Source organism: Spodoptera frugiperda, chromosome 13 (genome assembly GCF_023101765.2).
Source record: "Spodoptera frugiperda isolate SF20-4 chromosome 13, AGI-APGP_CSIRO_Sfru_2.0, whole genome shotgun sequence".
Taxonomy (NCBI): domain Eukaryota; kingdom Metazoa; phylum Arthropoda; class Insecta; order Lepidoptera; family Noctuidae; genus Spodoptera; species Spodoptera frugiperda.
Window position 1 is genome coordinate 145506 of NC_064224.1, and position 27909 is coordinate 173414.

The window sequence follows — 27909 nt, forward strand, 5'->3', positions numbered from 1 at the left end:
ATAATAAAGGATTAGCCAGTAGAAAGCTATGCTCATTAGTGAAATCAGGTAAACATTGATACTTTCATGGTTGAAAATAAATAGTACACTGTTCAATTGCTGTGTAGATTTTGTCTTCAATAAATCATTCAACTTAATATGTCCTACTAAACTGACAGCAATACAGTGGATATGGTTTCATATTCATTTGTCTGTAGGTATGTGTGTGTATGTGTATTGCAATTTTAAAACAAATTTCCGGCGTCAAATAGGTAAGTGGCGGAAATCATACAATAAGAAACCGCTATGTTGATTCGTGTGATAATTCATATGGAATACTAGGCTTTTCCAAATTTTAAAGTCCCAACTAACGAGGCTGTCATTAAAAGACAGCCTCGTTAGTTGAGAGGCAGTAAGTACGACTGCTGGCCAAGGGGTTTCGGGTGATTCGCGGAGTGGGCATAGTTACATTGGGCATTTTTCAGTTTTTATAAAAATTCGGCGCCGTTAGCTTACTATCAAGTTATCCGTAAGTCGATTTACCGCCCTATACAATGGGATACATATGGTATATGTATGGAGACCTCTTATGAGTAATTTAATATACGAAATAATAAATAATTTAATTTAATTTAATATACAATTTACGAAAATTGAGCGAAATAGGCCCCAGTAGGTAAGCCAAAGATTGCGTTATTCTCTATAAGCTAATTTGAACACTACTAGACAATCAACAACATTACAGCTCTTCTGTGGTCAAGTTACATGGAGCTGTTCACACAGAATTTCAAACTTGGTTTATTTAATAACTTAGTTTGTTTCATTGTTTTTTTAATGGCTTTTTTTATTTTATTTATTTCGTTGAAATATTTAGTTATATTATGCTTCTGTGGACGAGTACAACTTAGAGTTTCATTAAAATCATATGAGTGATATCTATATAGTATAATTAGTCGAAAAATCTTCAAAAACCCTTCAATCCACCAATCACATGATATCCTTATCCGCTGAAAACATGCTGTTTACATATCGAACACTAACTTGGTACTTATAAGACGTTAGATCGCGGTACAAGACTAGTACTTCGGTGGCGAACGTACTGAGCGCACGCATTCGTACGGTAGACGCCGGCGAGAGCGCACGCGTGGTGTCGAGTCTTGTGCAAAAGTGGCTTTTCGCCAAATATAGTGTATATTTTTGGATCATAAATATAATTGTGAGTATTTGTTAGAAATGTTTGTTTTTCTAAAGGCAAGTGTCTCGTTTTCTGTTGTTCTAGGATTTGTATTGTTGTGTTTTTTTTTCTTATATTTGTTTTATAATGTTACTGTTTACGGTATGTACCTGTTTGTTGTTTGTTTTTTTTTTAAATATCGATTTGTAAACGATTTGTGGAATTTTTCAATACAAAACATTGATAATTTCGAAGTAAGAAGAAGATTATGTAAGTTAAATTTCGTAGTCATGGTAACGCGGTAACATTTCTTGGGAAATTAAAAATTCTCGGTATAGGGGCTGTTGTGATATTGTCATCGTATCGTTTGCCAAGCTTTGTGTAGTGTAGTGTAGAAATGGCGTGTACCAGGAAGTTTTTATCATACGTTTTCATAACATGCCATAACCTTCTCATACATTATGGAATAATATTCTGAAATAAATGATTTACTATATATTTATCTGCTATAACAACATTATAACATTCACTTTTCACCAATTTTCTTATGAAGTTATGTGTCTATAGTCATAATTGGGCACAATTTTCACACACAAATTTTCTAAAATTCCCCTTTTTTGATTCGGGAGTCGAACCCGAGACCTATTGCTCGGCAGTTGCACTTATAACCGATCTACTAACGAGACAATTAAATATATTATTATTACAATAGTGGGACCTACATAACTGTTAAAAAGCGGGTTTTAGATCGTCGTATAAAAACTTGCACCTAATTTACACCTTCGGGAATTAAATTAATTGAGAAGCGAGACGTTATTACTGTGATTATTAGAAAAGAAACTATGTCAATAATGCAGAGTAAAATCTATTCTTTATATAAAGCATAATGGACAATGACATGCAGAAGAAAAATAATTTAAACATGATTATAAGGTTATATTATACAGTATGGAGATCACTCATATGATTTAAATTAAACTACAAGTATTACTAGTCTACAGGAGCATAATACAATTTCAACGAAAACCGAAAAATAAAAAAAGATATTTTCAAACAAAATAAATAATGAAATTAATCAAGTATTAATGAACAGCTCCATATTCCTTGACCACAGAAGAGCTGTAATGTTGTAGGTTGTTTAGGAATGTAACGGAAATTCAAGTCCTAAAAGGTTTCCCCATACGGTATATCATTATACTTCATTTAAATTGTGATAATTTTGTTTGTTTTGATACATTATTTTAATTAAATTATTGTTGTTTATTTTTTAACTAAATTGTGCTGGTTGCTTGCACATCCGTGAGTCACAAGGGGCCAGTCTTCATCGTTATGGGCATTTAAATTTTATTACTATAAAAGAACTTACATTACCCTTAAAATTCTATATTAGCTCTCAGCCCAAGGCATCACTTTTAAAGAGGTTCATTAAAAAAAAAAAATCAAACACATTTTTTTATTAGTCACAAATTATCCACATACCTAGTTTTAGCTTTCTATCTCAAAAATTGCGGAATATTTTATACAAACTTCTACTCCCCATTTTAAGAAAGTAATATAATTATGTCTGTCTTCCAACTAAGTTCACACAACAAATCATGTAATAAACTAGTTCCATTGCGACGCGACGTCAAGAAAGGACAAACAAACACATTTTCCCATTTAATAATATTACATTGTGTATTAAGTATGGATAATTCAAATATGTGCAAAGATAAGCAGCTCAGTAGATTTTATTCTCAATTTCAACCAATAAATAGCTTCACATAACCTAAATAAGTACCGTTTGATAGCGGTACATTAGACTATAATAGGGATGATAACGGGGTATGAAAATTAAAAATCTATTTAGTCTAACTTTTAGGTAATGAAAGAATATTAGACACGTATTTTTTTAGCTTTTCATAACAATACTTAGATAAAACGGTTTAGGAGTGAAAACAAATACGTCATTTTTACGTATAAAATGTACTTAAAAGTAACGTCACGTGATATTTTAAATCGATATATCTTTGGAAGTATTTGTTAAGGTACGAAAATAAAAAATGGTGTCTAATATTTTGAAATACTCTACAAGACGGACATTAAAATAAAAATTAGTCATCTACCCTATTGTAACCAATCATTTCCGAGAGTGACGTAAAATATGACTAAGGGTCCATAAAAATATTTAATAGTTCTTTCAGTATCATTACAATCATAGGAAATACTAAAAAAACCCAAATTTCCGACTTTGAGCATCCCGCTTTTGCAAGCACTGAGAAAGAAGTCAACAACCAAACATTGTGTTGTTGTGCATTGAAATTTAAACCTTATGCCACCATTTAAAACACAACAAAGCACCCATATAAACACTCTTTTGTTTAATTAAACCATAACGTCTAAAATCCTTGAACTTAGACCATTTATAAAGACAAGCACATCAAAATACCCATCTTTACCAAACCTCTTAACAAATTATCAACCTTACCCTTTCGTGATAAAGTTGCAAGTATATTGATTGGTGAAGTGATATATCTTTAAATGCAGTCATGTTCACATTTTGGCAGCCTGCCTAGCCCTGAACGTTCATCCGCATTGATTTAGTTGAAAGTATAACGACACTGTGTTGAACTGAGATGAGGTTATGAGTTCAATTTCTTGGCCATGTAAAGTATATTCATTAAAAATATCAGTGTACGTGAAATAATGAGAAAAACTCTACTAGTTTCGAGTCAAAGAGGGACTCTTCTTTATAAGAAGCGTGCGCGGACGCGGCGATGTCGCGCAGGCTAGTTGTGCGTAAACCTATGTTTATAATTATTTTTGTATGTCTTACGATAGTTATTATAAAAATATGTAAAGTATAATTGAGAGTGTCAGACTGTGAATAAGATGTCTAGAATGCGCTCCCAGATCTGTTTGTTGGGGTATGGTAAAAGGGAATCCGTCTCGTAACAGGAGTCAGAATGTTGGTGGGTTTTTAGTCAGTAACGGATACTCCTTCTCGTCTCACCAACAACGGGATACGACATTAGACGATTTTCTTTCTCTCACCAAAAATGGGTCAGGCATTCTGCTTTTTCTATTAACATTATTCTTGTTAATAGCATTCCAACTCATAGGTAATCATCAGCACATCCATCTATTGTATGAAACTCATAACATTATTGACGAAAAGTGTATGTTACATTGATACAAATACTCTAATTTACTTAATACTACTCTGCTTAATCCTTCAATACTGTACGTATTGGGGTTGTATTTAACCATGAGTGTAGTGCGAAAAACCTGTTAAGTAGTTTCAGTAACGGCTTAAGGAAGGACATTAAAAATAATAAGGTACGTTTACGGTGTTGTTGGTACAGCATGTTATAAAAGTAATGTACCAAAAAAATAAAAATATATACCTATAGAGTAACAGTTCCCAACCTTTTCTAGGCCAAGAACCGCTTTTATTACAACAGTTGTTAGATTGGGTTACCACTATCTCTATTATTACTTTTTTCATGTGGTTCCACAAAAAAATGCTCATCAAAATCGTGATTTTTAGACTATTGATATCAGGTAGTCTTCTCAGTTGTCTCTCTAAATATAAATTTCATATGACCTTAAACCGTCGTATAATTGTTGGAATCTGAAGAAAAACCTCTGTTATGTTTTTTTTTTAATTTCTCCGTCCATATTTCGTCTTTGTGCGGGAACCACAACTCTAAGTATTTCTGTGACCAGAGTCTTTTTGCACTACATACATTGATTATTTTAATTTAAACCGATTTTAAAACAGCGTAAAAAGCGAGTAAGTTCTCACATACTCGCTTTTTAAAATAAAATAAAATATAGGCACCTACAATTCGAAGTGAGAACTTCGAGTTACAGGTACCTATATTTAATTTTTTCTACGTAATTAAGTACCTATGTAAGTTAATTATGCTTAAATTATACCAAAGACTGGATTTTCAACATCTCTCTCTTTCTCTGTCTATCTTAAAACGTGGAAGTTATTTGAAACACGCTGTAACGTTCAAAACATACTTATCATCGAACGCCTGAATTACTAATAAGCTGAACCAGCTGTGAAAGGAACTAAATCATTTCCTTCCATTGTTTTTTTTCAATAATTGGAATGTTTTGTCTGTCGCGTAATTTTATACCTTAATTTCGGGGACAGACAGTTCATTTTCGATTAATTAGTTAAGTTAATTGATTTGATTGTTAAAGGATGATTAGTTGATCTTTGATAGCATTCTGTTTGATGTTGTTAGCGCCGTTAATGAGCAATGATAAATAATGACACATTTTTGACTGGTATATACGTTAAGTGAGTGGTCACAAACGTAACTGTCGAGTAAGCTCCCTGCTTAGGTTAAATTCTCAAGCCGTTTGGTTCTTGAGTATGAGTGTCTTTTGTTTTCCGAAGTTTTCTGTAGTAATATGGGTTTTGTTATGATCATTAACAGCTTATAAGTGGCCACTGCTGACCAAAGGCCTCTTCTTGCACGGAGAACGTATGAGTTTTAATCACCACGCTTCCTTAATGCGGGCTGGTATTATTATTGTTATTATAATACATAGCTTATACATAAAGTGTTCTAAAATGATCGGTCGCGGCTTTAATGGGAGATAGTGTTGTGTTCAAAGATTATAATTGTGAAGAAATTTCGTACCCTGAACAAGTTAATTCATTTTGAGAACATCAATAAGTTAACATTGACCCACTCTGTATAAAATGGTTCACAAATACGCACGATGCTTCGGTTTGTCAATGAAAACAATAATTGCTATCAATTCTTTTCATATTTTTGACAGAGACAGTGAAAGAGTGGCTCTTTCATAACAAAGTCACATGTTGATTATTTTTGTATAAAAAAAAAAACATACTCATAATCAATCATTAATGTTTACTATTGTAATCTTCAAACACTATCTCCTATTAAAGCCATGGCAGATACTTTTAAAGCTCCTTGTATATAACTATTATACAGGTATTTCAAAACTTCACACGTGACTCCCACGTGTTTGCAGAAGTATGTATAAAACGTGATCATATTGTGCCTTATATACAATAGATTGATTCGTGACTTCAGGAAATTCCTACATACATATGTATGGAAAATAGAATATTATTCTCTTTACTTTTGTAGTATTTAAGTATTGGGTTGTTTCCTTAGTCACAAAACTAATTGTCTCTATTTTTCAATAGATCTCAATCTCAAAGGGGTAGGCAGAGGTGCTCCTACACATTACGGCACATATTGCCAGTGTATAATGTACACCCACTTTTCACCATTTGTGTTATAAGTCCCATGTAACAGAGAATGAGCCTATTGCCGTATACTGGGCGCAATTCAGACCCTGTGCTACTTACTAAGAAATTTTCGAAAAAACCAAAAAAAGCCCAGTACTTTGTTCAATTCTTTGCTTGACTCGGAAATTGAAGCCGACACTCTTTGCCCGGCAGTGGCACTTGCAACCGCTCAACCAACAAGGCACCGAGGCAGTCAGAAATAATTATCACACTTTAGTTAATTGTTTTTTTAATTACAGTATAAGTAACTGAATCCATCGGAAACTTTGCTTTTTGTTACAATACCAAATAACTTGATTGATCTTAAAATAAAGTATGAAGACAGTAAAGGACAAAAATTGATACATTTTTGTAACAAACAAATTAAATGTAATACCATTGTATTGTATTGTAGTATATGGAAAATTTTATTTAAGTATTAATTACGTTACGTATATTTTTTAACCTCTCTCAGAATTATTATTATTCTCATCTTATGTTGTTTACTTTTAATTTTTTTGGTTTACTGAGATTTTGTTATTCGTATAACATTACACGGAGTGTAGAATGGCGTTTTTTGAGTGGAGACCACGTTTAGGTAAGTTAGTGTAGGATGTATTGTCCTCTAGCTAAGTGTCGTGGTAGCCCGGAGGTTTAATACGTGCACTCTTCATGTATGAGGGTGCAGGTTCGAAACCTACCACCGGCAAGTAACAAAAGTTATCTGCCACGTTAGTAGGACTGCCTCGTTAGCTGAGTGGTTGCAAGTGCGACTGCCAGGCAAGGAGTCTCGGGTTTGAATCCCGGGTCGGGCGAAGTATTTCTGGCTTTTTAGCACGCTCAATTCAGCTCAATTCATACACTGTTTGGAGTCTATATATTAAATTTCATCAAAATTCGTTCAGTAGTTTCAGCGTGATTGACGGACAAACATCTAAACAACCAGACATACAAACATTCACATTTATATTATCAGTGTGTCGTGATTTAAACTCATAGGTACTAGACAAAATATCAGCTGAATGACGTGGCAAGTTCAGTGCCAAATGCATATGTAATTGACCACGACAGATGCAATTTACATATACTTGTACCTGCAATACATTTTCAACTTTATAGTTCTGTGACAAGGACGAAAATCCTTTGAAGGAATTGAATATTTGTGGTAGCTTGATATGCTTGTGTTTGTGTATGTGTGTGAGTACGTAATGATGTGACGTCATCATTCCTATTGTATGATTTGTATTTTCAGCCAGATCAGATAAGTTTTATTTATTGTGAGTCGAATTTGTATTTTAGATGAGTAGGGTCAAGTTTGAGAGTGTGATTATTGAGTTAGCAGTACTAAATTCAATTCTTGCAATATCATGTCTTTTATTCACGAAGAGGTAGGTAGAGTGCAAATTACGGGACGTAATAATTCGATTCTTAGTTGAGGTTATTTATCATGTGTAAATTAGAGCTTAAAGTTGAACCGTGCGGGAATCCAACCTGCTATACGTTGCACGGCAACCAGTTGTAGCCACCGCGTCAACCGTGCCGTGCAGCAATTAATTATTACACAAGAGTTATTTTGCGTATGACTTCGAATAATAATAATTATGATATTACTAGCTGGCCCGGCAAAATTCTTACCGCCTCCAATATTGTTTCTCACTCTTTAAACCTTCCCTAGACTTCCACAAATAATTCAATACCAACATTTGTCAAATCGATCCAGCCGTTCTCGAGTTTTAGCGAGACTAACAAACAGCAATTGTTTTTTATATATAGAGAAGACTAGAGAAGATTTATCTACTGTGAAGTGTCTTCGATAATTCCTTGTCTGTCATTTATAATTTACACTGACACCTAGGAATTGTAGTGTAGGAGCAAACTGCTAACTTCCTCCCATTAGTCTAAGAGACATGTCGCTAGGGCAATGACAGTAATTACTATTTATCTGCATTTTTTATTGAAACACTCGATTCTAGTTATTAATAGATTCACTGTTTAGTTGATGTTTATTTTTTTAATAAACTGATCCTTCACTAGGCTTCTTTTTTAATCTTTTGTATGTAAGTCCACACAATATTGTTAACTTTATAAGATAAATAAATAATTTAAAAAAATGTTCCATATTAGGGAATCAGAATTCCGACTCAACAGCTAATAATGTATGTACCTATTTCATAGTTATTTGTAAATACTGCCTCGATGGCTGAGTGGTCGCAGGTGCGACTGCCGGAAAAGGAGTCCTTGGTTCAATTTCCGGATCAGGCAAAATGTTGGGTTTAAATTACTTACTGGCTTTTTTTCGGAAAATTTCTCAGTGGCAGCACACAAATTTGAATGCCCATGTTACATACTACAATTTAACCACAATTATAATTATTATTGTTACAAAAATACTTCTTAGAATACTATACTATGTTGAAATGTTAGCTAGTTACGTATGCATGTATGTATGTAAATGAAAACATCAATAAACTGCAAACTGATTAAGTCCATTAACGTCTTTAATTGCTATTCCCTGATAGGGTTCGATTTAATGGTATATAATAAAGAACCAGTGGATCATGGTCTCGCTTTGTTATGTTCTTTCCACATATTTGAGGGTCAGTTTACATTGGTTATGCATAGCTTGATGTAGCCGTATTTACAAGTGTAGATATAGTTACTTATGCGGTATAACTCTTACATAAACTTACTAAATGGTTGGTTTCTTTTTTTCGAATATATAGTTCTGGCTAATTTGTGAATGATAGAATTTTTAAATATTTGAGTTTTTTTCTTAGCACGGCTTTTGTCGAATCGAGTTTAAATCATAATGTCTATTTTTTACCGGTTTCCTAAAAAGGAGGATGTGTTTACACGGCCGCTATGTTTTTTTTTATTTTTCATACGTACGTACGTATGATTTGCGTAATTCTTGTTTTGTTCGACGCGGTTTAGCTAAAATTTGGTCCCATAAAAATTTGTTTCATATTGGTTCACTCATATTTTATTAAGTACTTAATACTTGTGGCACCGTCTTCTAAACTAGCAGTTGTAGACACAAGCAGTATATTAATAACAGTTATTTTTGGATTTTAGTTTAAGGAACTCCCTTTTTTAAGCGCAGTTATATTTTTTGACTGTTTATTATTTAACAGAAACGTAATTATCTTAATTCTACGTACTTTTACAAATCATTACAGATTGACAGATCAACACAAGCCAAACAAGTAATCAACAACAACCATTAGAACTTAACCCTCAAAGAGTCCGGTGCTCATAGAACCGTCGCGAACGTTCCAAGTAAAAGGGGTTATTTATAGAAATGGAGGTGATCTCTATAAGTCAACGTAACGGGGCTACTGACGGGTTAAACAGGTTGGGACGTGTTCTTACACTATCTTGGTACTAAGGATGTAAAGCCAGGCGCGTTTGATAGCGGATTGCAACGGTTAAATTTTGAACTTGATAATTGGTGGGAGTTAATACTAGACGTTATTAACTGACTATTTTTTATTTTGAAGTTTTAACTATAATTGTGACATACCTACTTTCCATCTTCCATTATTTTTTTGTGTTGCCTGGGATAACCAATATATACTGAACCAAATCTGCTAATAAATAGGTTTCTACTAACATACTCTGAACTTAGCCTAATGTAAAACAAAAAAGTAATTCAAACTATAAAACATCAGTATTTTCCCGCGGTATTATAACAAAACTTGACAAAAGTATCACAGAAAATGTAACTGTCTCTTTACACTGAAACAAACACAAACAGCCAAAATACGCAGAACCTTGTATTGAAAAAACAGACATTGTTTGTGGCAACAGGATTTCACTAAAGAATGCTTGTTTTCGAACAAAAAGCCATCTTAATGAACGTTTTCAAACAAACATCTGTTTCTTTGAATACTCACACGATGTATTCAATCGAAGAAGGCATTATTTACTACTAAATGAAGAATGCCAGTGAAAGGGAAGTATGTGTGGGAGAGCCATGCTGCGGCACGAATGGGCCGGCTCGACCGGACAACCCTTAAATTCCTAACCCCAAAAAAGCCAGCAACGCACTTGTAACGCTTCTGGAGTTTCGGGTGTCCATGGGCAACGGCGATTGCTTACCATCAGGTGATCCGTCTGCTTGTTTACCGGCTTATACTATAAAAAATATCTTGATTTGAGCACGCTATTGAGTACCATAGCATTAGTTAGCATAGCATCAGACAGAAGCCGATGGAGACAATTTGTGCGCGCCAGAATCACCCACCATGACCACGATCTTCAGACATGAAGGACCGACGTAGAGAGAGATTGAGTACCTATTAATGTACTTGTGTCGGCTCTTACGACGAAAAATCGTACCTGAAAAATTGAACCTTTGACTCTAGATCTTAAACTGCAAACTTTAAGATCGCTAATCGCTTACATCATGACCTAAGTACGTTGTTGTTTAGAAATGCAGAAACGAATGCAACAAATCGAATGTCTTCTTTATTTTGTTTGTAACTAATGTTAGTTTAACTTCGGTATGTTGATAGATATCGAAGAAGGAAATGGTTAGCATTTACATTTAGATAAATAAATCTAAAGTCGTGTTAGGGAACGACTAGTGGCATAAAATAATATTATTATATATCGTCATGCCTTTTATCCCCAAAGAGGTAAGAAGTGGTGCACATTAGGGCATGTAATGCCACTGTAAAATTTACACCAACATTTCACAATGTATTTTATAAATCTGATGTAATAGGCGATGAGCCTGATGAATACTTATATGATGATGATAAACTCACCAACACTTTGACCGAATCGGCGGGAATCGATACTGACTAAAACCCTTGGGCAACCCTTTAGGTAATTCGCAGCTAAATTTAATCAAACCTACAATGGGATTTTCTTCTAAGTGGTGTTATCCACACATACTCCGTACAGTAATAAATATTATTGCTAGTGCGATCCACCTACAACCAATATTATCAAACAAACAACACATTCACAAGCGAATATAAAGTGAGGATTTTCCATCCAAACAAGTACATTACCTCAAATCCAACACGTTCCCAATATTTTGGCAGAGTTTCTACTGTTTTACTAAGAACTTGATAAAATTGAGTATTGTTATTGGCTGCGATTTTGTACTCTATTAGTATGTAATTTAAACCACTTTAAACCTTTCCAAATATGTAATAAATACAATTTTAGAAAAGCCATACTTGGGAACGAATGGACTGGCTCACGCGGAGTTATATTACGATCTCAAAAGACAACGCTTGCGTTGTTTCACCGTTGATATCAGCGCGGTCAGTTTTTTTATTTGTTTTTTTTTTTTAATTTTGCCCCACATTTTGATTTTCTCTTGTCGTGCGTGCGTTTACAGACACACAATTTCACATCCACAACAATTTGTAGATCATAAAAAAAATCGCTCCGTACGGGAACCGAACCCGCTACATCGCACCGACCGCGCGGTCTAGTGAAGGTCGACTTTCTTCAAAAACCCTCCTGGCAACTAACTTATAACTCCTCTATTGTTGTTGGTTGGCGCTAATCACCGACCACCAGGCGACCCGCCTACTCATTTGTCTATAAAACAAAATCAATACAGTATTATACCTAAGCGTGAGAATGAAATAGCCCAGTCAGACATATTTCCACATTATTTTATTATGATACATACATACATATAATTGTAAGTATTTATATTTATTAGTAAAGCTATGTGAATCCGTCAATACCGTAGACGCTTCATTCATTCAGAGTCACGATCGGAAACAAAGAAATTCCCTCATAAATATTCATGGAAAAAGTAGATTTTCCTCTATGTAAGTGCTAGTATTAATAGATGTAATACGGAAGTAAGTAAAGAATGGAAGACTATAGTACTATCGGTTATTGTTTATTTTGTCCAATAATATTATTGTTTTATTGTAACGTGTCTCGTGATATCTCGTGATAGATGTGGTGGTGATTTTAAGTATGGGAGAGCCATGCTTCGGTCCGAATGGGCCGGCTCGACCGGAGTACTACCACGGCCTCACCGAAAACCGACGTGAAACACAGCGCAAGGTTGTGTTTCGTTGTGTGAGTGAGGTTACCGAAGGCCCAATTCCCCCCATCCAAATCTTCCCAATCCCCGATTCCCCAACAATCCTTAAATTCCTAACCCCCAAAAGGCCGGCTCTGGTGTTTTAAGTGTCCATGGGCGGCGGCGATTGCTTACCATCAGGTGATACGTCTGCTCGTTTGCCGGCCGGTGTTCCATAAAAAAAACGTATCTCGTGATGAGAAAAGCGGTTTATAACTCGAAAAATTCATATTTATCAAATATCTACTCTATCTAGGCTACTACATTAATAGTACAAAATACATCACTATGATTGTAACGTAAAAACTTGCTACTAGTTAAAGCAATCAATCCAAATTCCATTACGCATAATTCCTTTGACAATATAAGCTAGTTTTTTACGTTAAGTATAAAGATTTGTACTATTGACGTAATTGTAACGTGTTCACACGCTGCCGTGGCGTAAGATAGTTTGTTAAACATCAAGGAATATTGTGAATCTGGGACATTGTTCAGATCTAATAGATGTTGTTCCTGCTATATAAATACATGTTAGGTAGGTAATATTTTCTCAAAATATAATCTATTGTATATAGTAAAAGTCTATGTTTTATACAATTATCGCAATTGTAACGTGTTCACACGCTGCCGTGGCGTAAGATAGTTTGTTAAACATCAAGGAATATTGTGAATCTGGGCCTTCGGTAATCTCACTCACACGATCTAACAACGAGCGTTCTTTCACGTCGCTATATAATATGAAAGTCATGCTATCACTCCGGTCGAACCGACATATCTATACAGACGCAATTACCTGCCTTTCCACTGTGACTAAGCCGGTAAACGAGCAGATGTATCACCTTATGATGAGCAATCGTCGCCGCCCATGGACACCCGAAACACCAGAGGCGTTACAAGTGCGTTGTCGGTTTTTTTGATGACCACACTGTCATTCCCAACCTGCTGGGAATTATAGAAAACCACTTTTGATAATGACCATTTATAAAGATTTAAGCCGTTTTTACTTAACATGTAAAAGTAAATAATTCATTAAAACTATGAATAGTGTTAGAATGAATTCCTTTGTTCCTCTATTTTGCTTTTCATTAACTGTGAGTCGTCGATGTATTTAAATAAACAAACAAACATATAAGAACTTATACAACCTATGTATGTGTGGGAAAATATTATGCCCAGTCACATATAAAATGCAACATTTATATTTATTTTTATTATTCAGACGTCTTTATTCCTAACGTATGATTATGACAATAATGTACTGTACATACTCATTATATATGCTCTTAATTACTATTGTTGCAAGTCTCAGAAAAGTCACCATCTTTGATATTTGATCTGTCACATGCTGAGATTATAAAATTATGTGTAATTGCCAAACGTTATGTGGAAGCCAAAGTCTACGTTCGTGTTAATGACACATAATGTACGTGAAATAATTATTTTATGATAAAAAAATGTAGAAAAAAGTGTACAAGAAGTACATGAGCTGTTATAGCGAAATGGGAGCTGTTATAGCGAAATAAGTTTCAGGTCCAAGAAACCACCTGTAGTTGAAAGTATTTAGGATTTTGAAATATATCAATTAAAGGGTTTTTTGGAATGTCACGTTTGTAAAAATTATGATCAATTATTTTTTTATATGTTTTACTAATTAATGTTCGCATTATTTTTTTTAAACGATTGCTACTGTTATCATATTTGAAACTCACTAACTGATAGACATTCTTTTAAGTTTTTGACTGCCAATAGAAAACTGTTGAAGCCAAATCCTCCGCTAACGTCGGTCACAGGTGACCACCACGTTGTTCAAAGTGTTAAAATTATTTTCCAATCATATTCCCTTCTCAGTTCACAAATTCAAAATACGTATCAATCTAAACAAACTCTTATATTCTTTTCAGAAACAATGAATTCCGGGTGGCTAGCTTGGGAGTGTATAGTGTTCGGTATATTCGTGTGTGCCTCATCCTGTGCCCCTCTGTGGAGGCGGAGGAAGGATGCGGCAGCCGGTGGCAGCGCCAAGCAAGCGTACATCTTCGCTGGAGGCGGCGTCTCTACCCTGGCTATGATTTTATCCGTGGCTAGAGGGACGCTGGGAGTGAGGTCGTTTTTAGGTAAGTTTGAATGCTTTCTTTATGTGGAAGATGAAATAGTTTCCAATATACAAACGAAGGATGATTTTCTGAGAGTTTTAATGTTAGACAAATGCTTTCTTTATGTGTTGGGTAAAAGTTTTCAATATACGATGGTACGGTGATTTTCTGAGAGTTTTAATGTTAGACAAAGTAATTGAGTTTTTGTAGTTTTATTGTTCGTTTCTACAAGTAATACGAAAAAAATATTGTTATGTTAAACGGTGTTAATGTGTATAATCAAGAATAAGAGTTTGCACTAATAATCAGATTGATCTGTCGTCAGAACGGGGCAGTAATTTCAATATCTAAATTTGACCCAAACAAACAAACAGGTCAAGCTAAAACAAATAGTTTAATAATAAAAATAGGTTGTCATACACAGTCAGATTATTTGTACTCGTTTGAAATCACAAACATAGTATTTATTGTTAGGTTTGAAAATCAAAGAAACTGTTTAATCGATATTGATTGAAATATACCAAGAAATTATACTACATCTACTTATATCTCTACGTCCACTGTTGATCAACGGCCCCCCCTTAGCCCTCCACGTAGAACGACAAGCCTTGATCTACTATCATTAAAAAAATACGCGATGATAGTTAGCTAGAAAGGAGATAAAAAAACCATGGTACAAAGGTACCATTTGGAAAAACCGCGCCATGAATAACATTAGGAAAAACCGCGTAATGAATAAATAATAAACTAAATAATAAATACAGTAATAGTATTTTTAATTATATCTATAATAATATAAAGTTTGGGAACTATGTCGCAAAGACAATGAGTTATTTCATTACGAACGAACTAACTACATTTTCCTAGAATTATGTTTGTCATAAACATTATTTGGTTAGAAGTTACTATTGAGTGGTGATCTTGAACTTCTGACTTTATTACAAAACACTAAAGTTGATTAACATTTGAGCTGGATTCATCATCAGTCCATTTTGAACATAGGCCTCTTATACATATAGTACGCCACTGAGTTCAATCCATGAAGCAAAATACAAAGAGGTGATGTCATAACTAGATTTCCCTTAAACATAATGCGTGACACTTTATAGGGAGCGGGAGACAGTACAAATTACACCCTTTTCTATTTTCTTACATGCAGTTCCATGCTACTAACACGTTGCCAATTATCCACATTTTTTAATGTGCTACCTACTTTCTAAGCGTTTATAACCTATCTACACCTTTTTACTTATAATATCATTGGGCCCATTTGTTTTGTCACAGTGCACAATCATATTATGGCATCTCCTCTTTGTACTTGTTTCATGGTTCGATTACTGGCACTTTGTGAGTATTATCACTCAGTTAATATTCACACACCGAAATCATTTAGAATAATAATGATAAATGCTATAGTAATAAATTAATTTAATTCGAAAATTGGTCTTTCTGTCTGTAACAATGAGTACAAAAAAAAAATGGTCGACTGTACACAAAAAATAATCTTTTTTACACAAAATATCAACACACTGTCAGTCAACAACTAAAATTACATTTACACAATGTACATAAACTTAAACGAAGACATTAAATCTTAAATCGTTGAATGGTAAAAGATTGCATGAAATAAACAAATACTGAACAAACACAATAATAGTGTCTATTATTATAATAATAATAATGCCGTTGTAATAAAAGCATATAGGTGCTATTACGCGGGACACTGGAGTGTGAAACATATAACAAAGTTATATACATTATGTATGTATGTAGGAATTATATGTATATGGACAAAAAACGGAGACTTTAATATAAGCGTCGCGTTCCGCAGAAATGATACTAAAAATGTTCAGATGTTCTTTAAGGTGCTTATCTACCAAAGATGTGCTATGCTACGTTGCTATGGACATAACTGGATTATGGGCCTGTAGTCCACAACTGGACCATCACGGGCCCATAGTCCTGTTATGGAGCCATTGTTAAGGTAGGCGTCCATAGGCCCGCATCTTTCGCATCGCACGCATTGCGTTTGACGTCATCAGCACGCATCGCGTGTAGGTATTGCCGATGATACGGTTCGTACGATGCGGATCAGTGGACGCAGTTGTATGAGTTTCTATACAAGACAAACTAAAATCCGTTGCGTGCGATGCGTACGATGCGGGCATGTGGACGCTTGCCTTTATTGTGCAGACATGAAAACTTGTTTTCAAGTTACTGTTACGGAACTTCGAAAAAATCATCATAAAAACATAGTTTACAATAATATAATGTTACTATAATGGCTGAAAAACTGTAATAATAATATTTAGTCGCACCGTAAATACTGGTTCTATTATACATAGTTCTGTGTGATTCTTGGAACGCAAACCGACGCCATTTTGTGTGCATGTAACTGACCTTACTGCACTGTGAATAGGGATTTGATTTTCATTTAAATTTTAAAATAAACGCGAACAATTTAATATAGGCCAACCTTATTCAGATTTATTCCTAGGACGTGGTGCATTGGCAAATACATTTTTTTTTTGAATACAAGATCGATATATATCGAATATAGTTCGATAAAAGTATCGTTCGGACAATGATGGGCTTATTACCAAACAATGAACATGATCTTTTACTTCTTGCTATTTACTTGCTTTATTTCTAATGATGTGTGACGCAGAGTTAAAAATGCGACTAAATACCACTATTTTATGGCATTTTTTTTTTGATCGGGGAGAATTATCCCATGCCTTCTCCCGCCATGGGTGAGGCGAGAGAGGGTGTCAAAATCTTACTTATTAAAAACCACTCCGTTCCTTGTTCTACTTCGAGCCGGAGCCCCGGTAACCCATAAGATTGTCCGCAGTTCCGGGCCTTATAAATGGTAGTCATAAACATCATCAGTTCCCCAATAACAAATCGCTAAGAAAATATAATAAATTCAAAGATCCAAAATGTTTATCAGTAACTAAATGAATATTATCCATCATTTCAAACAATATACTGTATGTATTTATATAATTATGCCAAAAAAATCCATTTACTAACAAAAGATATACTTAAGAGTGAGCGCCATTTTTTGCTCACAATTTTCGACCGACAGTTCAATCATAATTTACATTAATGAAGGTAAAATTTGTACAAAAAATCGTAATGTTTTAATGTGACGACAATAAAATTCATAAAAACACTTTTTTATAATTTGGCCGCCTCGTTTGTGGGGGAATGCCTTGTTTGTTATACGTAGGTTTCATAATTTTATTAGAGGCTAAGTGAATCTGGAAACATCTCTGAGTTGTTTTTGAGTTTAAGTGATTTTATTTATATCTTTATTATGTATGGAGATTACTCTTATGATTAAAATGAAACTACAGGTAGTACTCGGCCACAGAAGCATAATTAAATACAACTAAATATTTCAACGAAAATAGATAATTAAAAAAATGAAATTTTCAAACAAAATAAATGATTAAATAAATCAAGTATTCTATTCTGTGTGTACGGCTCCATGTACCTTGAACATAGAAGAGCTCTAATAATTTGTAGGCTGTCTAGGAATGTTACGGACGCGGCGCGGTTGTTATAATGCTGAATTTGTGAAGAGTGTTCAAATTAGCTCTTAGAGAATAATGCACTTTTTAACTTATATACTGGGCCTATTTCGCTCATTTTTCGTATATCGTTAGCCAATATGATAACTATTATGTGGTTAAAATCAAGTCGTAAGAGGTGTTGTTCTTTGTGTTATACAAAGAACAACAGATAATATTATTATATGAAATTAAAGTACAAAGGTACTACATATATTATTCCAATTGGATTTTTAACATATTCCTAATGTAGACAGGAAAAGTAGTTATAACTTGTAACAACACATTGTGTAATAAAATCAACATAAAAATAGTATATTCAGTATAATATAAAACTAAGTAAAGTACGTACCTACGTTTTGTTCGTTTATACATATATTTGTCACTGTAGTGCATCTTACAAAATCTTTAAAAATATGTTTAATAATACACCGGTATTTTAATAAGTAATTAATTTACTCATGTGAGGCTAATTTCGTATATAATATACTAAAATATGCAAATCATTAAATTATTTCGTACCACATAACCTTGGAACAAATTCTTTCGCACAGGTACTTAGTTTTCTTAAGATTAAGAAAAATCGTTGTTTTTTTTTCTTATAAAATGCGTCGTCAGTTTAGTGTCTCAGAGTAAATTACTTATTAGTGAAAATGTTAGTTTCTTTATCGCATAAGGTTAAACTTGTAATGATAATTGAAAGTATGATGATAAATAAAAAAATAATTAAATAAATGTCTGTATTAAAATCAGCTGTCGAAAATCAACGAAAAATGGTAGATGTTCTTTTTCATAATAAAAATATGTTGTAGTTCCCGTGATCACTCGTCTTGAATAGATTTAGCATTCCAGAATTGTGACGTTTTGTTTAAAACTTCCGAAATGAATTGAAAGAACTAGTTTTTATTAACCCATAATAAAAAAAAAATATAGCATTTTTAATTTGATGATAAACAAAGTGCCTTCGTTTTTTGAAAATTAAAAAAGGCGTGACTTCATGATTATTTCGATACAATGTTTTTATTATACAAATGACGTAAGAGGCGCCTCTTCGAATGTCAGATATTCACCGGTATGACTTGGAAACATTGATTGCCAAGAAATGACTCCGATGATTGACATTTGGATGAGATAATCTATATTAGCTCTTGTACACATAAGTTGAAATGTATGAAAAATAATGCTACAATGATTACTTATTATATGTCATAAATGCTTGACGAATAGAGTTCAAATTTCATTGAGCACCGTAGATTGATATATAGCGTAGAAAATGTAGTGTAGATAAATAAAATTAATTATTATATTTTTCGGCTTACTCACGTAACTATTTGACAAAGTATTAATATTAATATATTTGTAGGGGATGATATTACCGAACAAAAATTGTCAAACCACGTGGCCCAAACCGTGATGTGTGTGCTAAAACGTGCTAACATTGAAAGGCTTCTAAAACCTATTAACCAAACAATTAACACAGGCTTAGGATTAGGTGTGTTATCGTGCCAATGAACTGTTGTTGACAATTAGTATAATTAAATACAATCAATAAAAATTTACACGAGGTAGGAATCTACGTCTGGTCTTAAAACGATAAATAATCCCTTCTGGTTCTGGTTTTGCCCATAATTACTCGTAGAACAGTTTAGGTTTGTTAAAAACAAAACATGTCCTGATTCAATTTGTTTCCAAAACGTATGAAGTCATTTCTCTTTTTGTATTCCCTCTGTCCGAATCTATTTTTGAAAGAGGAAACATCCCGATTTTGCAAAATGAAAATTTGAGCAAAGAATTTTCCCCAAAATCCATCATGTGACTCATTTCGGGAATACCCTCATCAAAGTACATTAAATGGGCAGCTACCCAATGTCAGACATTTAATTACAGCTTTTCAAAACTTCATTTGTAGTAACCAAAACAATTATTTTTGAAAACTCGCCAAAATGTACTAATTTACACCTCGTTTACGAACTAAAAATATTTATTCTGAGTAAACTATTTAGTCAGTGAAATGCCCGAATTGCGAAAATAATGTTGACACACAGATTCGTTCGATGAACTAGAAAATTTTCCAAATTACTTAGTCATAGCTTTTAAAATAGAAATTCAATGTTTTGACGATTAAGAACACTTGAAAAGTCTTACAGTCTAGGTCAATAGTCACAACAAGACAACGTGACAATTTTTTTGGTTTGATTTTAATCGCTGGGATGGACAAAGTATCGTTAGGATTTTGGAACAGAAAATCTTCTTATGACGTGGCCCGGAGGCTTAAGACGCACGTTTCTCATGTATGAAGGTGCGTGTTCAAAACCTACCGACGGCAAGTACCAATATGCTTTCTCCGAGTTATTTGTACTTTCTGAGACTAATAGACACTACTGACAAATGGTGAAGGAAAACATCATGAGAAAATCGCGGCAACCTGCATTGAGCAAGCGTGGTGATTAATGCTCAAACCTTTTCCGAGCGTGAAGAGGCTTTTGGCCAGTAGTGGCCACTTATAGCCTATTGATGATTATGTGATTATATCCAAGAACACTCCCGTCCCTGACATTTTTAATTGCACTGCATTGCATTCCAAATGCCTTTGGAATATTTTGATCCCCTAAAAGAGATTGGCATAAATATGCCTATTTACATTGTTGTATTGACGCTAAGCTTTCGTTCCTTCCAGGATTTCCATCTGAGTTGGTGTACTATGGCTCTGCGATGTGGGAGACACTTTACGGCATCATTCTCGCCTTCCCCATCGTCTGCTGGGTCTTCGTACCAGTTTATTATAGACTGCATACTAATTCCGTGTATGAGTATTTACAAGTAAGTAACTATAGTATGATTTTTGTTATTCCCCTTTTACTAGAGATTCCCCCTTTAACTAGAGATAATGGAGTTAGCGCAATCAGATTTCTTTCTTTTTAATTGTTTAACTAATAAAACCATCTTTTCTTTGGTCGTCCTGTGCCTTTCCATAGGTCCATTATATCTAGTTTACTGTGATAAAACGACTTATACTGCATACTAAGAAAGAAAATTCAGTTTTCCTACTACTGCGTGTACTTTCAAATAAACATTAGGTACAATTTTTCTAACTTCACCCCTTAATAATTTCAGATGCGCTTCGGCTCCCGATGGGTGCGGCGCATGGCAGCTGCAACTTTCCTTCTACGACAAGTCCTAAATCTATCAGTGACAGTGTACACCCCTACGGTGGCGCTCCATGCTGTACTGGCATTACCTCACTGGGCGTCGGCTGCAGCACTGACTATTGTTGGAATTGTGTTCAACTTGCTTGGTGGATTAGCTGCTGCTATCAGGTATTTTATTATTTATTAATTAATTTTTAGCCGTGGTCGTCCCACTGCAGGGCAAAGGCTTCCCTACCTTCCTTCCACTCCTCTCTGTGCAGAACTTTCTGCGGCTAATCCTTATCGTAGGTGTCAAGTTCGTCCCGCCATCTCCTTCTGGGCCTGCCGCGTCTGTTGATGTTGAGTGGGCTCCATTCAGTATTTTATCTTGCACAAAATTATTCTCACATCTTGTTGTTACAAAAAAACTTTTATCTTATGCATCAGTTCACATTGTATTCAAAAAATATAAACGGATTTTTATTAGATTTTCATCAGTGAATAATATGAGGTTTAAGTTTACAGGTAAAGCTACAGATATAAAGATAGATGACGTTATTTTTTTAAGGAATTGCTATAAGATTTTCTTGTTATCGCAACATTTTATTTCAAAACAAATGTCCCCTTTAAATCGTGTCTTATTGACATGGAATTAAGAACTTGATTGAAGATTCATCCTGAATATTGTCTTTTCCAGAGCTGACGTGATACAAACTTTGACAATGATATTGGTGAGCGGCGCCTTCATCATCCAAGCAACCATCACAGCCGGAGGCCCACAACAAGTAGTCAGCGACAACATTGAAGGAGGAAGACTGAAGTTCTTCCAGTGAGTATAATTCCTTTATCTTATCCTTTTTTTTTTGAGGGGGAAATCATCCAATGGCTTCTCCCGCGTTGGACGAGGCGAGAGGGAGTGTCAGACTCTTACTGACTAAAAACGACCCCGTTCTTTCTCCTGCTTTTTGAGCCAGTGCCACGGTAAGCCCGCTAGGTAGTCCGTAGCTCCGGATCAGGCATCAGCCCTACTGGGCCCCCTCTGTGGTGGTCTGATGGCATTTTGTACTGCATTTAAGATTTATACTGCATTTATCGTATTAGGTGTGCCTATAAAAATATATGTAGGTAATGTTTAAGATAAATAAATAAATAAATCTTATTAATGCATGGGTTACAATATTTTACACATCATGCCTGACTAATAATCATGTTTTCCACACCATTGTACTTAAGTACGTATATCAATAGGTACTAAACAAAACTATTCCATCTTCCAGGTTCACAGGCGACCCAACCGTCCGCGTCGACACGCTCTCAGCGATCATTGGCCAGCTCTTCATGTCAGTGTCCATCTACGGCTGCCAACAGACCTTCGTTCAGCGCTACTGTTCCATGTCCAGTGAAGCCAGGGTCAGGAAGACCCTTTTCGCCAACGTCCCAGCTGTGGCTGTCCTCTTCAGTCTCTCCTGGGTCGTCGGTATGACCTTGTATGCCATGTACAAGTACTGCGACCCTCTATCGTCTGGAAAGATCGCTGCTCCTGATGAAGTTCTGCCTTTCTACGTACAAGATCAGTTTGGTTTCCTACCTGGAATGCTTGGACTGTTTTTGGGCAGTCTGTTCAATGGTGCTTTAAGGTTGGTTGTGTATTTTAACGGTATGTTTTTTTAAACTGCCTCGTTGGTCGAGTGGTCGCAAGGGGTCTCGGGTTCGATTCCTGGGTCGGGCATAGTATTGCTGGGCTTTTTTCGGTTTTTAGAAAATTTCTCAGTAGTAGCACGGAGTCTGGCATTGTCCAATATATGGGAATAGGCTCGCCCTCTATTACATGGGACCATAATACAAATGGTGAAAAGTGGGTTTACGTTCTACAGTGGCCTACCTCTTCGGGCATAAAAGGCGTAATGATACGACGATTTTTAAAAGAAAACTGCACTCAGATCATAACGTTATGTGAGGCAAAATGTTTACACTTTAGCTAGAATTTAAAGTATTCAGTTGTGGATAGTTAGATACGACTTCTATACAAGTTTATAGCCATTATACAAAGGACGTGAGAAAATACTACGGCCTTTCTTTCAAACAATTTATTTCTTTTCCTTTATTTATTATACAACGTGGAGATTAATTAAAATCTTTATTTTATTGCAGTTTTCTGGTATCGAATGTGAACTCTCTATCCACGGTGACTTGGGAAGATTTTGTGTCCTTCGCACCCGCTTTCAAGGGTATCAGTGATAAACAACAGTTGACTGTTATCAAAATCATTGGAGTTATTTATGGTAAGATATCATTTGTACTGATTTGTAAAGATTTTTTAAGAATTATGCATACCGTGCCTAATGACTGTATTAATAGTTTTTTCGACTTCAATAATAAGAACATTGTTAATTATGTATGAAAGAGTACTATCATGAAGCAAATACAAATAGGTGATGTCATAATTGAATTTCCCTTTAACATGAAGTTGAAGTTGAGACGTTACCCACCACGCTCTCTTTATTTTCTATCTAGCAGTTCCCTATTACAAAAACGTTGCCATTTGTCCACATTTTAATGTGCTACTATCGATGGTCGTGGTAGGCATTCTACCCAACAGTTGTTTGTTGAGATTTTCTATCTATGTTTGGGAATTCTATCACCTTTTTTTTGAAGAGTAAAATCATCTAATGACTTCCCGTCCTGGGTGAGGCGAGAGGGAGTGTCAGAGTCTTACTGACTTAAAATAACCCCGTTCCTTCTGCTTTGAGTCGGAACCTGGTCAACAAACTGTATTCATTTAATCATTTAGACATTAGACCGATTACAAAAAAGGACTATTCTTTACCATATATTTTTCTTTTTTACAGCTCTCATCATCATGTGCTTATCTCTCTGCGTCGGTATTGTGGGAGGAGTCGTGGAAGGATCACAGCTAGTCACATCAGCTACCTCAGGGGCCTTACTAGGAGTATTTATATTGGCAGCTCTCTGCCCTGTTGCCAATGGAAAAGGAGCTCTATGGGGCATGATTGGGTCTCATATTGTAACAACTTGGATGGCAGCCTGTAGGTTACTGTATGTCGATAAAGGAGTCGCCATGTTGCCTATGTCTACTGAGGTTGGTTTTATCTTCATTATTTTTTTCTTTTCTTGGAGTTGTTGAAGTATTTTAATTTAGATCTATTGAATTTGTTCCAATTAAGCAATTAGTGACGTAAAATATGGGTACTATAAAAGATAGGAAAAAATAAATTGAGTTTTATTAATAAGGCACATGCTATAGAATAATTGGTATTTATGAAAATACGTAAAAATTAAATCTGCAGATATTATAGAAGAAAGCTTGTAAAAGAGTCCGATCAAACTGTAACTCAACATTTTGCGAACTTCATAAAATTAACTGATCTAAGATTCTATTATTAGAACATCTGTTGCTTATGACCGTACTCAGAAACATTTAATGATTATTTAAACTATTCCTTAGTAACGATTTTGTATCGAATACAATTGCTAAGGACTGAGTTAAGTAACCATTAAACGACTCTGAGTAACAGTTAATCTTTATGATGACTGAATGATAAATAAAGAAAAATATAATGATGACAATGATAAGGTTGAGAATGAGAAATTATATTCTTAAATTGTTATTTATTTTTCCAGCAATGTCCTAATGCAACTCTATCGACACTGACCCACCAAGCGTTACCTGTGGAAGTGAACAAAACCCTAGCACACCTGGCGCCGCTACTGCAGTCTATTAACATGACTCATCCTATACCGACTGAATCTCCTATGTAAGTATTGTTTTACTTTATAATGTCTGGTTTAATATTAGAACTGTTGGTTTAATATAAGCACATTTCTGTCTTTAGCCATTTGAAATTAGATTTGAATCTACATAACGAGCATTCATATAGAAATGTGTGTACTATGACTCAATATATTTATCAAAGAATTTATATTAAAAACTAGCTTCTGCCAGTGGCTTCGCTCGTGTTCCCACATACACATTTGTAATACCCAGACTCGAAACAACAATTTGTGGATCACACAAAGACTCGTTCCGTGCATTGCACTTTGCCCAGACACCGCGCCAACCGTGTAGTCAAAATTACGAGCTGTGATATCAATGCTCACAAAAATGTGCACTATACGCTTATTTTCTGTTGAACCAATGTTTTACTCATATTAAATTATGCTCAATAGCATAGCATATTTCTCGAACTCACTCACACACACATAACTACAATCAAACTTTTCTTTTCACAGATTAACTGGACTACAAAAGTTCTACTCAATATCGTACATGTGGTACGCAGTTATTGGTACCTTAATCTGCGTCACATTAGGCAACATCATCGGCCTACTAACAGGCAGTGAGAAAGATGCCTTTGATGAACGTCTACTGCACCCAGTCGTAGCCCAAATAGCGAAGAAGCTCCCAGGACCCAAGCGGTTCTATAGCACAGAAAAACCAGCAATTCCTGATGAAAAAGAAGGAGAAAAAGACTCTTCTGAGAAGACAGAAGAAACGGTAACTGATACTGCACCAAATGACCCAGTAGATCAGAAACCAGGAGTTTTTGTGACTACTGGAAGTCGGTTATTTGACGTATATGATGTAAGAAGATCTCCCACTCCTTCACTAGTAAGAACACGGTTGTGATTCCTGTTATTAGAATTAAAAGGTCCTATTTCAAAAGCATGTGCGTGCCATTTTAGTGTTAAAATGGATTGTTCGACTGTGGCAATAAGGGTGATTTTTGTAGTTTTGGAGATGCTGCTGAACGTTTGTGATGTAAAAGAGTGATGTTTATTGTAAATGGAGGCTTATAAAATCGTGTTTGAGAATTATAATCGCGTAGCAAAGATTTTTAGTGTACATTAATAGAAGAAGACTAACTGTCGCACTCAGAGACATTGTAATGATTACTTAAACTATTCCTTAGTAACGATTTTGTTCAGAAAACAATTGCAATAAGGACTGGGTTAAGTTAACATTAAATAACTCTGAGTACGACGGTAAAACGCCTAGACAAAAGCCTAGCACTTTATCGAATATTATTTCTCAATCTAATAAGTTTAATATTACGATTAGGAAAAGATTATGAATTTATGAAAGACCTTTGACTAGACTATCAGACCTTAAATTTGTTTTTGGTCGAAAAAATCTTCAAATTGAAGTAACAATAATCAAATAGATACTGTACCCACGTTTAAAGTAATCAAAACGAGAACGAGTTGGTCGCTGTGATTGGTTGGTTTATTTGAGCAGGTCAATCAGAGCGCCGAACCGTTTTGATTTCTTTAAACGTAAAGCAAACTCGTACTAAGGGTACTACTGTATTGAAATATAAATCAAGACGTCAATACAGGACGTAGGCGTTAGGCATTTAATAGTATAAGTAGTAGATCAAAATAACTATCAAATCTAATTTTAAACTTATAAAGAGCATCGTGTGAAATCTGATATAATCATCGTCATTGTCGAGCTTATAACAACCAGTTTATTATGGTCTGTGTATGATCTTTCAACACATTTGACGGTCAGCTTATATTGGTTATAACGTGTAAATAGTAATACACGACTGTATTATTTATTATTTTAAATAATGGTTCTAGATTTTTTTTTTATAATTTGACGTGCCTTGTATCTTGCCTTATAATATATAGAGGGTTAAAAGGCTAATTGATCTAAGTGAATTCTTTTTGCAAAATTAAGTTAAAAGTACATAAATAAACTCACACCTGTCTCCCATAGGGGAAGGCAGAGATAATGGAACGCCATTTGCAACGAATTTTACATACCTCTTTTGCTTCACCGACAGTCATCAGTCTTTTCTTGCATGCTCGTCGGCTAAGGGTATTCTTAATTTATACAAGTTAGTATCGCCCGATCCATGTAAATTTTAAAGTAGCATCGATCAATTAGCCTTTCTATCGTCGCGTCGATATAATATTTTAAAAGAGACCTAATTCTTCAATTATTTACATCTCAATCATGAGTGAAACGTAATTAATATTTATGTAAATAGAAATTAAATATAATTAAAATTAATAAGACACTCCAACATGTCAATTAATCGATTATAATAGAACGATATGTGCGAGTGTGTGGAAAATCGAATTTTATATCCATGTGATAATAGCATGTAATGTAAATATAATTAATATAAGTTATATTATTAGTAAATATAATTATAAAATAAAAATAAATATTAAAAGAGTGGTTAAATTAATCACTCTGTTATTTTATGTGTAATTGTTGATTTATGATTTTAGATGATGTGTCAGTTAGGAAAATGTTATGATTCTTTTTTATTTTTAAGTATAAAAAAATGAGTAATCGTTTTTGTTATTGTAAGTACTTAATTATAATATAATGATTTTTGGTATATGTTTAAATGAAATGAATAGTTATTCAAAATTATTACTTTAATTGAATAGTTATTCAAAATTATTATTTCAATTGAATGGTTATTCAAAATTGTTATTTAAATTGAATAATTCAGTATAAAAATCGTTGAAAATATGAAAAGTATTATTGTGATGTTCGACAGTATTACTTGTTTTATAATATTGAATGAGGACTGCGTATTGATGTAAGTTATTACTAGGTACTATGTATTGTATATAATATATTACTGA

The 27909-nt window shown here is 34.5% G+C and overlaps 1 protein-coding gene across 1 annotated transcript; it reads left to right on the top strand.

Moving 5' to 3' along the window:
* The first annotated feature begins 1049 nt into the window (after nucleotides 1-1049).
* Nucleotides 1050-27153, top strand: LOC118270430 (sodium-coupled monocarboxylate transporter 1). The gene is made up of 10 exons (XM_035586013.2): nucleotides 1050-1195; nucleotides 14382-14594; nucleotides 20829-20971; nucleotides 21266-21468; nucleotides 21977-22108; nucleotides 22557-22916; nucleotides 23431-23561; nucleotides 24129-24379; nucleotides 24922-25055; nucleotides 25531-27153. The coding sequence occupies exons 2-10, from the start codon at nucleotides 14387-14389 to the stop codon at nucleotides 25925-25927; spliced, it is 1959 nt and encodes a 652-aa protein (XP_035441906.2). The 5' UTR covers nucleotides 1050-1195; nucleotides 14382-14386; the 3' UTR covers nucleotides 25928-27153.
* Nucleotides 27154-27909: the final 756 nt, after the last annotated feature.